Below are 11,697 nucleotides of genomic sequence, written 5' to 3' on the forward strand. Positions count from 1 at the left end.
GCGTTGTCTTGTGCTCGTCATTAATTTGAACGCATCGGGGCGCTCTACACCGTAGACCAATAACAACCGTTATGTAGCGAGTTATCATAACACACGGTTGTTGGATTTATTAGAAATATTTCATTACATGTATTTATTGACTATTAATACTTATTTATTTTTTACTGCAAAACGTGTCTGGTCTAGTCATTGGTTTAGACCTTGTGATCACTTCCGGTTCAAAGTTTGAAGAGGTCACGGTGTCCTTCCACACGTGTGTTTCCAGGCATAACTAGTACTCGTACTACAGTAGCTAACGTGAGTAGCTGGTAACAGGAACTTAGCAAACAATTTTTTTTTATTTACTAGTCAAATTGACCAACCTATAATCATGCTAAGGACGTTTTCCCGAGCGGTGAGTTCCGCAGTTCGAGTTTCTACTACCTCAATGTCCTCGACTCCTGCTCTTCATCCTCTTACGAGGTCGGTGTTATACTCTCCAAACTCAGGAACAACCCGGCCTTTCACCCGGTCTCTCTGGATGATGAGCAGTAATGGCGCAGCATCGGGATACCGACCAAAACTCTTCAGTTCAAAAGGACGGAGTCCTGTATCCTGTGAATGTGTGTCGCTACATACGGAAGGTAACTAGCTAGGTAGTTACTGTAGTATGAGTACTAGTTATGTTAGCTAGGTAAATGACCCCCCCCCCCCCTCCACTTGCTTGGTCTTGTTGAACTAGTTAGTTGTGTGTGTAAAACAATGAAGGAATAGCTGCGACCAGCTTGTAAAACATGGACATATTTTGTAACATATGTTCTCATGTAACTGTCTGTCTGGAGGGGCGACATTGGCAAGATATGTCACCAATGTGTGTCCCCTTAATGTATGGAACCGTAATGTCTATAGTATCTAGTCAAAAGTTAGCTCATGGGTTTATCAAGCAAGACCGCATGTTTTAGAGCTGATGATGAAACCAGCTACTGAGTGTGATGTTAGCTGGCGAGCCATCCTTAATGGTATCTGGACCTGTGTCGAGCAATGCGCATGTGACCTTGGAAATGGAACATGGGTGGGTGCAATAATCTATAGGACTAGGGTGTCGTTAATAATGACTTCCCTGTTTAAAAAAAAAAATATATTATCTTATTAACTGCTCTGTTTCAGGAGACAAAGCCTTTGGAGATTTCCTGTCTGATGAAATGAAAGAAGAGAAGAAGGTCCAGAAAAGCAAGACTGTTCCCAAGATGTCTGGAGGATGGGAGCTAGAGCAGAACGGCACAGAAGCCAAACTCATCAGGAAGCTCTCTGGAGAAAAGTAAAGAGCATGGCGAGAAAATAACGCTACCTCAATATTACATATACATAAACATACCTCCCCCATCCTGAGTAAATATCACATTTTTTACCTTTATTTAACTAGGCAAGTCAGTTACGAGCAAATTCTTATTTTCAATGACGGCCTAGGAACAGTGGGTTAACTGCCCTGCAGAACGACAGATTTTGACCTTGTCAGCTCGGGGATTTGATCTTGCAACCATTTCGGTTACTAGTCCAACGCTCTAACCACTAGGCTACCTACCCCCCCTACACTCTAACCACTAGGCTACCTACCCCTCCTACACTCTAACCACTAGACTACCTACCACCCCTACACTCTAACCACTAGGCTACCTACCCCCCCTACACTCTAACCACTAGGCTACCTACCACCCCTACACTCTAACCACTAGACTACCTACCCCCCCTACACTCTAACCACTAGGCTACCTACCCCCCCTACACTCTAACCACTAGACTACCTACCCCCCCTACACTCTAACCACTAGACTACCTACCACCCCTACACTCTAACCACTAGACTACCTGCCCCCCTACACTCTAACCACTAGACTACCTGCCCCCCCCTACACTCTAACCACTAGGCTACCTACCCCCCCCACACTCTAACCACTAGGCTACCTACCCCCCTACACTCTAACCACTAGGCTACCTACCCCCCCTACACTCTAACCACTAGGCTACCTACCCCCCCTACACTCTAACCACCAGACTACCTGCCCCCCCTACACTAACCACTAGACTACCCCCCCCCCCCCCCCAACACTCTAACCACTAGGCTACCTACCCCCCTACACTCTATCCACTAGGCTACCTGCCCCCCCTACACTCTAACCACTAGGCTACCTACCCCCCCTACACTCTAACCACTAGGCTACCTGCCCCCCCCCCAATGCTCTAACCACTAGACTACCTGCCCCCCCCCTACACTCTAACCCCTAGGCTACCTACCACCCCTACACTCTAACCCCTAGGCTACCTACCACCCCTACACTCTAACCACTAGGCTACCTACCACCCCTACACTCTAACCACTAGGCTACCTACCCCCCCTACACTCTAACCACTAGACTACCTACCCCCCCTACACTCTAACCACTAGACTACCTACCCCCCCAGCAGTTACGGCAGACATTTTGTTTTGACTATGAATACAGTTGGATGTCCTATCAATAAATGCACACCTGCACAAAAGTAACCCGGTCAGGATTCACATAATTTGAAATGTATTCTTTATAGAATCATTGTCTGATCTCTTCCCTTCCTTGCAGAGTGACCGTCACATTCAACATCAACAACAGTGTTCCCCCTAACTTTGAAGAGGAGGCGGAACAAGTGCAGGGACAGAAGTCGGCAGAAAGTGAGGTAAGTCTTGAGCTGGAATGATGATAAACTGAAAATTAGACAGGCTTCCTCTTACTGAAGCATTTTGATTATGTAAGTAATTTTGCAACACAACATTCCTGTAGATTGATCTAAATGTAAAATCATTATTTGGTCAACAGTAATAGCCTGCCTATGCATTATGTTGATTCTTGCTATGAAAGTATTTTGCTTTTGGTTGTTATGTGAGTGAGCCACTCACTCTCTCTGCCCACTGTGACACGGAGGACGGAGAGATGCCTTCTGAGAAGCACAAGCATATGACTGTTGTTCAGAATGCTGTTGTGGGGGAAAGACAGTTTTCAAAGCAACTACTGTTGGACTATTCTAATCAAGTGAGAGAGACTGTCATTTCCTCAAACAATCATCTTTCTTGAATATCGATTCATTATTGCAATAATGAGACTGGTTGACCCAACACCCTTGAGTGTTGGGCTGAGAATCTAACCTTTACAGACAATGCTCTTTCTTAAATGGCTGATACCAAGAATAGATTAGGGGGGTACCAAAAGCCACTTTGGGTTCATCCTGTTGTCATCTGCCTCTTGTGTTATTTCACAGATAAAATGAAATGTTTGTTCTATTCCTTCAGGCTACTATCTCTATCTCAAGTCACACACACACACACACACACACAATTCTGGCCCAATCAGACCGGAGACAGATCTCACATGTACCACTAATCATAGAATGCAATGTGGCTGTTTGGTTTTCATCACCAAGCCATCTCTTAAACAGTTGCTTGCCCAAGCTTCAAAGACTCCTCTCAGTTCGTCAGAATGAAGAGAGAGGTCTAAGAACCCTACTCTATTGCATAAGACAACCATTCGGTGTATAAACATCATCTTGTAATTTTGCTGCCAAGAGTCATAGCTTTCTGTGAGTATATCATGTATTTCTCACCTCTTAATATTGAGTTCACGGCACCACTTTGCTACCTGAGTAGGCGGTGTAGTATGGTTTTGGAGCACGCCATTTGCGGTGAATAGGCCAAGTGGCCTAGTGCTGGTTAGTTTCTGTACCACATTACATTTACTGATATCCATGTAGGCTAATTGATCAATCTATCGAGCAACAAGATAATATTTAGAGTTGTCAGTCTAAGTGCTTTGAGTTCCGACTTCCTCGGGTGGTGAGTAACAGGTTATAGTCTAGGCTGATATGAACAAAGATGGCAAATTCATCCCCGACGAGCCAAAAATAAATCAGATAATTCTGGATCCTGTTTTTGACAGGTGGCACATCAAAATATCAGTCACGCATTCCCTGGATATGTAAATGAAATGGCTTACTTTTTGAATCACTAGGCAGGTTTCCATTGACCCAGTTTTATTTTACAAAAGCAATGACGCAAAATAAAATCTTTGACGTGTTTAATGGAAACTGCAGATATGGGAGACATTTTCTAAAGACCACGGGTTGATTTGTCTTTTGTCAAAATGTATTTATTGCAACAAGTTATGATAAAATAAATGATGATCGCTGAATACTTTTGAAGGTACATGGGGAACGTGATGTAATCACTTAACTATAAGTTCCGATCCACATTTAATTCTAAATGCCGACTGCTTGCAAAATGGATTCTTTCAACAACAAATAATGTCTCTTTTGAAGGACAGGGATTGTCTTGACTTTTAAGAATGCCTGAATTGCTTCGCCCGGGAAGTTTCATCATCCAATTATTACAGATCTCCAGAAGTGTAAGTTTCACCATGGCACTGAACATGGCGCTACGTTGGCACATGAGAACTATTACAACGTGGCAAATATGTAATCGAGTAAATAGTCAATTATTGCATTCTATCCATGCTGGCATTCATGGTCTACCTGAGACATGATGGTTGGGAGGGCATACTGGCTGTCACCAATTTAATTAAGGTGCAATATGCAGAAATCGCTCCGCCATTTCCTGGTTGCAAAAATTCTAACAGTTTGTCTAATTTTAGTTTGACAAAACAAGCAATGTGCTGAGAATCATTGTACCAGCTACACCGCTGTGAAATATCTTTTCAATAACCAAAAATATTGTATTTTCAGCTGTTTTGAAGTTGGTATTCAAAACTGAAAGTTAAAAGACTAAAAACTAAACTTAAGAACGGGAAGCATAGAATAGCTCACTTAGAACAGATCTACCGCTTCTTAGACTTGTATTCAATGAGAATGACAGATCTATAACTCAAGTTTCTCTGGGAATTTGATCAGGCCGCCCCAAGATGTTACATATTGCAGCTTTAATTTGCGATTTTCCCAGATGGGTAACGGAAACACTTCTACCACAAAATGTTTATTAAACACTAGTTTTTTGCGCAAATTAAGTAGATTTTATTTTTACATCCAGCAGTTTTTATCGACATGATCATTAAATGCACTCAAGCAGATAATTGTCACATCTATTTTCTATACAAATTTTATAAATGTTGACAAAAAAAAAATCACTGGACTAGTTAATGGAAGCATAGCTACTGGTTACCGTCTCAGTTAATACTTGGCACGGTGAGGAAAAAAATAATTGTTTCGCACTCTGCTGCTTATATAAACTGTCCATTAACTTATATAAACTCAGCAAAAAAAAAAGAAATGTCCCTTTTTTCAGGACTCTGTCTTTCAAAGTTAATTGGTAAAAATCCAAATAACTTCACAGATCTACATTGTAAAGGGTTTAAACACTGTTTCCCATGCATGTTCAATGAACCTAGTGGTTAGAGCGTTAGACTACTAACCGAACTAGGCAAGTCAGTTAAACACAGACGGTGGGCAATTAAGGTCACAACTATGAGAACTTAGGACACTAAAGAGGCCTTTCTACTGACTCTGGGGTAAAAATGCCCAGGGTCCCTGCTCATCTGCGTGAACATGCCTTGGGCAAGGAGACGTGAGGCCTGCAGATGTGGCCAGGGCAATAAATTGCAATGTCCGTACTGAGAGATGCCTAAGACAGGGAGACAGTATGGACAGCTGATCGTCCTCGCAGTGGCAGACCAGGTGTACAACACCGAATATCACACCTGCGGGACAGGTACAGGATGGCAACAACAACTGCCCGAGTTACACCAGGAACGCACAATCCCTCCATCAGTGCTCAGACTGTCCGCAATAGGCTGAGAGAGGCTGGACTGAGGGCTTGTAGGCCTGTTGTAAGGTAGGTCCTCACCAGACATCACCGGCAAACCCACCGTCGCTGGACCAGACAGGACTGGCAAAAAGTGCTCTTCACTGACAAGTCGCGGTTTTGTCTCACCAGGGGTGATGGTCGGATTCACGTTTATCGTCGAAGGAATGAGCGTTACACCGAAGACCTGTACTCTGGAGCGGGATCGAGGGTCCGTCATGGTCTGGGGTGGTGTGTCACAGCATCATCGGACTGACCTTGTCATTGCAGGCAATCTCAATGCTGTGCGTTACAGGGAAGACATCCTCCTCCCTTATGTGGTACCCTTCCTGCAGGCTCATCCTGACATGACCCTCCAGCATGACAATGCCACCAGCCATACTGCTCGTTCTTTGCATGATTTCCTGCAAGACAGGAATGTCAGTGTTCTGCCATGGCCAGCGAAGAGCCCGGATCTCAATCCCATTGAGCACGTCTGGGACCTGTTGGATCGCAGGGTGAGGGCTAGGGCCATTCCCCCCAGAAATGTCAGGGAACTTGCAGGTGCCTTGGTGGAAGAGTGGGGTAACATCTCACAGCAAGAACTGGCAAATCTGGTACAGTCCATGAGGAGGAGATGCACTGTAGTACTTAATGCAGCTGGTGACCACACCAGATACTGACTGTTACTTTTGATTTTGACCCCCCCCTTTGTTCAGGGACACATTTATTCAATTTCTGTTAGTCACATGTCTGTGGAACTTGTTCAGTTTGTCTGTTGAATTTTATGTTCATACACATGTTAAGTTTGCTGAAAATAAACGCAGTTGACAGTGAGGACGTTTTCTTTTTTGCTATTTTAGTTGTGTATATACATAGTTACATTTATCGCTATATGAATTTGTCCATGCCAGCTGTTACAACGCTAAGCCTTGTGTGTTTCTTAACAGCCAGATGTTGTGTCAACACCCAACTTTGTTGTCGAGGTGACGAAACCAGCAGCAAAACATTCCTTGGTGTTTGACTGCCATTATCCTGAAGATGAGGTAAGATATCCTACAAGTGAATCATCATTGGCTATATGGTCCAGAAACATTTCATTAATAGAAGACATCTTTATCAACAGTTATTGGGAAGCAGGCTTTGATTTGTTCCTTACCGCATTTTAAGTAATAAATCTAACAATGTTGGGTTAAATTGATTTCTCAGGTAAGCCACGGTGAAGGGGAAGAGGAGAGCGACATCTTTTCCATACGTCAGGTCAGTTTTCAGCCAGAGGGAGATGGAGAGTGGAAGGAAACGTCCTACACACTCAACACAGACGCTCTGGACTGGGTAAGAGCTGATGCTCATGGTCTTTCCCTCACCATGTCTATCATTACTGATACTTCATTATTCTAGCCTGTTGCCAAGAGGGCAGAAAGACTGGTACCCAGGCTATTATTATTAATCTACGATTACTTTACTGCCAACAATAGGACATTTTCAGGAAGGCCGTTTTACTTTAAATTTGGCCCGGCTTATAGGTTTTCCTGAGTTAGGTGCTTCAAACTGGCCTGTCTCTTTCGCTTCAGGCTCTGTATGACCACCTGATGGACTTCCTGGCTGACCGGGGGGTAGACAACACCTTTGCTGATGAACTGATGGAGCTGAGCACTGCCATGGAGCATCAAGAATACATCAAGTTCCTGGATGACCTCAGTGGCTTTATCAAATGTAATTAGTGTGTAACTTAATGAATTGTGTTCTGTTTAAATTTCAGACACCATCCCCTCTAAATATTTTCCATTTGTTTTTCCAATCTAATTTTGGAGGGGGAAGTATAGGTGCAAGAGTTATTGCATTTGATGTTTCTGCAGCTTTTAATTTCATATTGAACCATTTTGCTGCATCTTACTGTAACTGAGGTTAATAAAGGCTGTTAGGTTAGTATCAATGTTGACCACACATCTACATTTTAGTCATTTAGCAGACGCTCTTATCCAGAGCGACTTACAGTAGTGAATGCATACATTTCATGCCTTTTTTTGTACTGGCCCCCCGTGGGAATCGAACCCACAACCCTGGCGTTGCAAACACCATGCTCTACCAACTGAGCCACAGGGAAGGCAGTGAGACATGACATGAGTGGGTTAAGCATGATTTTATTGCTGACATGTGTACATTTCCCTCATTACATGACAACAGTGCAGAAGAGAAATTAAGCCAGTGATCATAGCAAAAGGATTTGATTCATGCATTGAGCTGGTTGTAGCAGTCTATGCGTACCTTTTCAGGGAGGAAGGAAGGCCTCCAGGAAAACATCTGAGACACGTAACAGGAAGCATCATGATCAGAGCTGTGGCATCCCATTAGCCAGCCCATTGTACTGCCGTGACTACTTTTGACACGCGATTGTGCCCTTGTAACGTAAGTTTAAGACATGCTCTGTATACCATTCAAACTAAAAATGGCCCAATCTTACTGTACAAATATAAAGTCTTTATTTCAGAGAACAAAAATCCTCCCACGGACACAGGAGGGTTAAAATCAGACTTTTCCCCTGGTAGGATGGGTGATTCACAGAACTATGGACAGGTAATCACAAGCCTGAAATCAGAAACAAGAGTCGATCAGTCACCCTACTCTGCATTCAACGATATGATAACTAGTCAAGGGTAATGGCTTTGACACCTGAAATTAAACCCGTGCAGGACCCCCTTAATCAAAAATATTATGACTTATCAGAATACATTAGGAATGTTTAACATGATAAGCGAGGCACTACAACAAGGACAGTACGTGTAGGGAGCGTAGTAGTGATACTAGTTAGTGTTACATTATGGCCTGACCTACCAAACACAAGAGGATTGTAAGTATGATAAAAGACAACTTACGTCCCAGGTGGCACTATTCCCTTTATAGTACACTACTTTTAACCAGGGCCCATAGAGTTCAGGTCAAAAGAGGTACACTATGTAGGGAACAGATTGCCATTTGAGACATGTATTCAAGCCAGTCAGTCACCTTGCAGCTCATCATGAGGTTTGGAGCGCTGTCTGCATTGGAGGCCATTGAGAAGACAGGGTTCTGAAGACAATCCTCCATGTGTTCAGTTACCCTCCTCTCCAACAGACACTGCAGAGACTCTAGGGTCATGTTGCTTTGCTGGAGACGAGATGAACAGACACTGACCATGAGGAACAGAGTGATCAGCACAACAGATAATCCAACAACAACAAAAAGGTCCATTTTAATTGTGTATAAGATATCATACAAACCCTTGTGTTGATGTAAAGCCCACATGGACAGGATGTAAAATGGCTGTTCACAGCTAGGTTGTGTCTGAAATGTAGACAGTCACACAGTCCGTGGTTTAAGAGTCTTAACTAGGACACATCAGAGCAAGTGCAATAGCATATCAAGTCACATCTTGGCGAGACTTACACATGACATATGGGACATATGATTTGCCTTTCCCCTTCCAGCCCTTCCACAACAGAATTCAAGTACTGCTCCTCAAACTGCATGCTTTTCTCATATTCCTCAATGATGGAGAGCTCTGGAGAGAGAACAAGTTGCATGTCATTCAGAGAAAACCATCTATGCCCGTCCTGTTTTCTGGTCTGCGTTTGTGTGCAGCTGTGTGTGTGTGTGTGTGTGTACTAATACAGTCAGGCAAGATTCATTTGGGAATTAAACTACCTTGAGACATAAGTTCCTGTTGGATTTCTTCAAACACTGCCAGTTCATCATACTCCTTCATGACACTGTACATCTGTAGAGAAGACATGAGGTAAGCTCTAGTAGCTATCTAGTATCTGCCTTATTAAAAAAAAAAAAAAAAAAAGTGTATTTCACCTTTATGTAATGTTATGTTACATAACTCATGTAAAATTAGCTGTTGATGAGTTGTATGCATGTGTCATGTTAGCGACACGATTACCTCTCATGTACAGTCATTAGTAGGCAACTGACAACCCCTCACCTCTTCCATTCCGTCTCTGCGCCACAGGGAGGGCAGCCCTCTGTTGACTGACTGAAGCGCATTCCACTCTTCCTCCATCACCTCCTGGACGAAAACAGAGCCCTTGGTGCTGCAGTGTTGACCATCTCCCATCTGACGGTACTTCTCCAGTAACCTGGATCGGCTGTTTTTCAACCTGTCCACGCAACGCTGAGGAAGAAAACATTACAAAAAAGTTAACCATCAAAACAAGTTACACTTCATGAGCTAAAGCCTTGGCATTAACTCGGTGAGCGTTATTTCAATTCTGGTTTCCGCTAGATTCAGATCAAGATTACGCCTAAATGTTCCAATGTTTGGCCTCGGGTCTATCAACTAGCCGTGGTTAACTTGTTAGCAAGCCACCGTCCAGATATTGATAATACTCCATAAGTAACGTTACCTTCCTGTAGGTTTCCTTCCATGGTGGAGTCGTCCCCTTGTGAAGAGAACGATGTCTGTGTAACGCATCCATGATATCAGTAGCTTTGATGATGTACCGTTTAGTGTATATAAAACAAACAAAAAAAAACTAACTAGCTACAAGTTCACAACAACATACCAAACAGTTCTGCTTTTGCGCATTGTGGTCGAGTTTTAAGCTTTTCGACAACCCGGAAAGTGTTACTAAGCCTGGGATATGTAGTCAATCGAGTGGGTCGCTGCCTACACGCAACTCTTCCTCTCTGATAGGAATTAACAACCTGTTTGGCAAAAATATTAGCAACTCTTTTAATACATTGAAACTATGTTTTTATATATATATATATATATAATTCCCAATCATTAATCATTGATCATTCAAAAAATGTCAATTCTAGGCAGAGATAAATATATGTGTTGTCCATTTGCACGTTGTTGCTGTCACAGTGTATGTTGACGTCATGATATGCATCTACTGTTTTTTTCACCAAAATACAAAATGTCCATATGTACTTCACATGGACACTGTAGGAGAAGTGGTGGAATACATACTTTTCTAGTATCGATAGCAGTCTTTATTCAGTCTGCTATCACTTCTAGCCATAGGCAGCATGTCCGTATGGCAAGGGGAAGCTATGAGCTTTCCCTGAAGTACATTTAATTACCAAAATTATACTTATACAAATAAAATAATTAAAACAGGCAAATACACCAGAAAGCATGATTTGGCCAAAGAGGATCATTAGCCTACAGCGTAGCCTACAGTCAGAAGAGCTCACAATTTGAGCAGCTCGCACGGTAAAATACCAAATAGATGATTGTTGAGTTGCGTCTGTCAGTGAAAAGCACAGAGACCCAGACAGGCATATCACAATATTTAAAAATACAATCACAGAAAAAACTATTTGGAAAGCAAATGGCTATTGCTGTAAAGAGAAGACAATGAAAATACTCCAATCTGTCTTTTGATGTCAAAATGCTCAACTTAAATGAGCGAACTACAGCATGTTTTATTGGCACCAGAGGAGGACATCGGCCATATACCGAAAGGCTGCCATAACATAAAGGCTGCCAACTCAGTTACACTGTAATCCTCCATAACATAAAGGCTGCCAACTCAGTTACACTGTAATCCTCCATAACATAAAGGCTGCCAACTCAGTTACACTGTAATCCTCCATAACATAAAGGCTGCCAACTCAGTTACACTGTAATCCTCCATAACATAAAGGCTGCCAACTCAGTTACACTGTAATTCTCCATAACATAAAGGCTGCCAACTCAGTTACACTGTAATCCTTCATAACATAAAGGCTGCCAACTCAGTTACACTGTAATCCTTCATAACATAAAGGCTGCCAACTCAGTTACACTGTAATCCTTCATAACATAAAGGCTGCCAACTCAGTTACACTGTAATCCTCCATAACATAAAGGCTGCCAACTCAGTTACACTGTAATCCTCCATAACATAAAGGCTGCCAACTCAGTTACACTG

At 42.7% G+C, this 11,697-nt stretch overlaps 2 protein-coding genes across 2 annotated transcripts; one reads left to right on the forward strand and one right to left on the reverse strand.

The window, feature by feature from the left end:
* The first annotated feature begins 212 nt into the window (after positions 1-212).
* Positions 213-7,733, forward strand: LOC106603944 (complement component 1 Q subcomponent-binding protein, mitochondrial). The gene is made up of 6 exons (XM_014198200.3): positions 213-623; positions 1,147-1,297; positions 2,592-2,685; positions 6,742-6,837; positions 7,001-7,126; positions 7,366-7,733. The coding sequence occupies exons 1-6, from the start codon at positions 371-373 to the stop codon at positions 7,513-7,515; spliced, it is 870 nt and encodes a 289-aa protein (XP_014053675.2). The 5' UTR covers positions 213-370; the 3' UTR covers positions 7,516-7,733.
* Positions 7,734-7,920: 187 nt separating this feature from the next.
* Positions 7,921-10,350, reverse strand: rpain (RPA interacting protein). The gene is made up of 7 exons (NM_001140629.1): positions 10,180-10,350; positions 9,759-9,947; positions 9,476-9,548; positions 9,218-9,332; positions 9,052-9,115; positions 8,798-8,938; positions 7,921-8,380 (listed from the first exon to the last, which is right to left on the reverse strand). Exons 1-7 carry the CDS (start codon positions 10,249-10,251, stop codon positions 8,351-8,353), a joined length of 684 nt encoding a protein of 227 aa, NP_001134101.1. The 5' UTR covers positions 10,252-10,350; the 3' UTR covers positions 7,921-8,350.
* Between the last annotated feature and the right edge of the window lie 1,347 nt (positions 10,351-11,697).

This window comes from Salmo salar, chromosome 04 (genome assembly GCF_965601325.2).
Source record: "Salmo salar chromosome 04, fSalSal1, whole genome shotgun sequence".
Classification (NCBI taxonomy): Eukaryota; Metazoa; Chordata; class Actinopteri; order Salmoniformes; family Salmonidae; genus Salmo; species Salmo salar.

What these genes read in the sequence shown, in the direction of transcription:
- LOC106603944 (XM_014198200.3), top strand. Translation starts at nt 371, where the DNA reads ATGCTAAGGACGTTTTCCCGAGCGGTGAGTTCCGCAGTTCGAGTTTCT. An exon ending in TGTGTCGCTACATACGGAAG is followed by an intron (nt 624 to 1,146) that starts GTAACTAGCTAG and finishes GCTCTGTTTCAG; the next exon opens with GAGACAAAGCCTTTGGAGAT. An exon ending in GCCATTATCCTGAAGATGAG is followed by an intron (nt 6,838 to 7,000) that starts GTAAGATATCCT and finishes TTGATTTCTCAG; the next exon opens with GTAAGCCACGGTGAAGGGGA.
- rpain (NM_001140629.1), bottom strand. Translation starts at nt 10,251, where the DNA reads ATGGATGCGTTACACAGACATCGTTCTCTTCACAAGGGGACGACTCCA. An exon ending in GGAAGGAAACCTACAGGAAG is followed by an intron (nt 9,948 to 10,179) that starts GTAACGTTACTT and finishes TTTCTTCCTCAG; the next exon opens with CGTTGCGTGGACAGGTTGAA. An exon ending in ATATGTCCCATATGTCATGT is followed by an intron (nt 9,116 to 9,217) that starts GTAAGTCTCGCC and finishes TCTACATTTCAG; the next exon opens with ACACAACCTAGCTGTGAACA.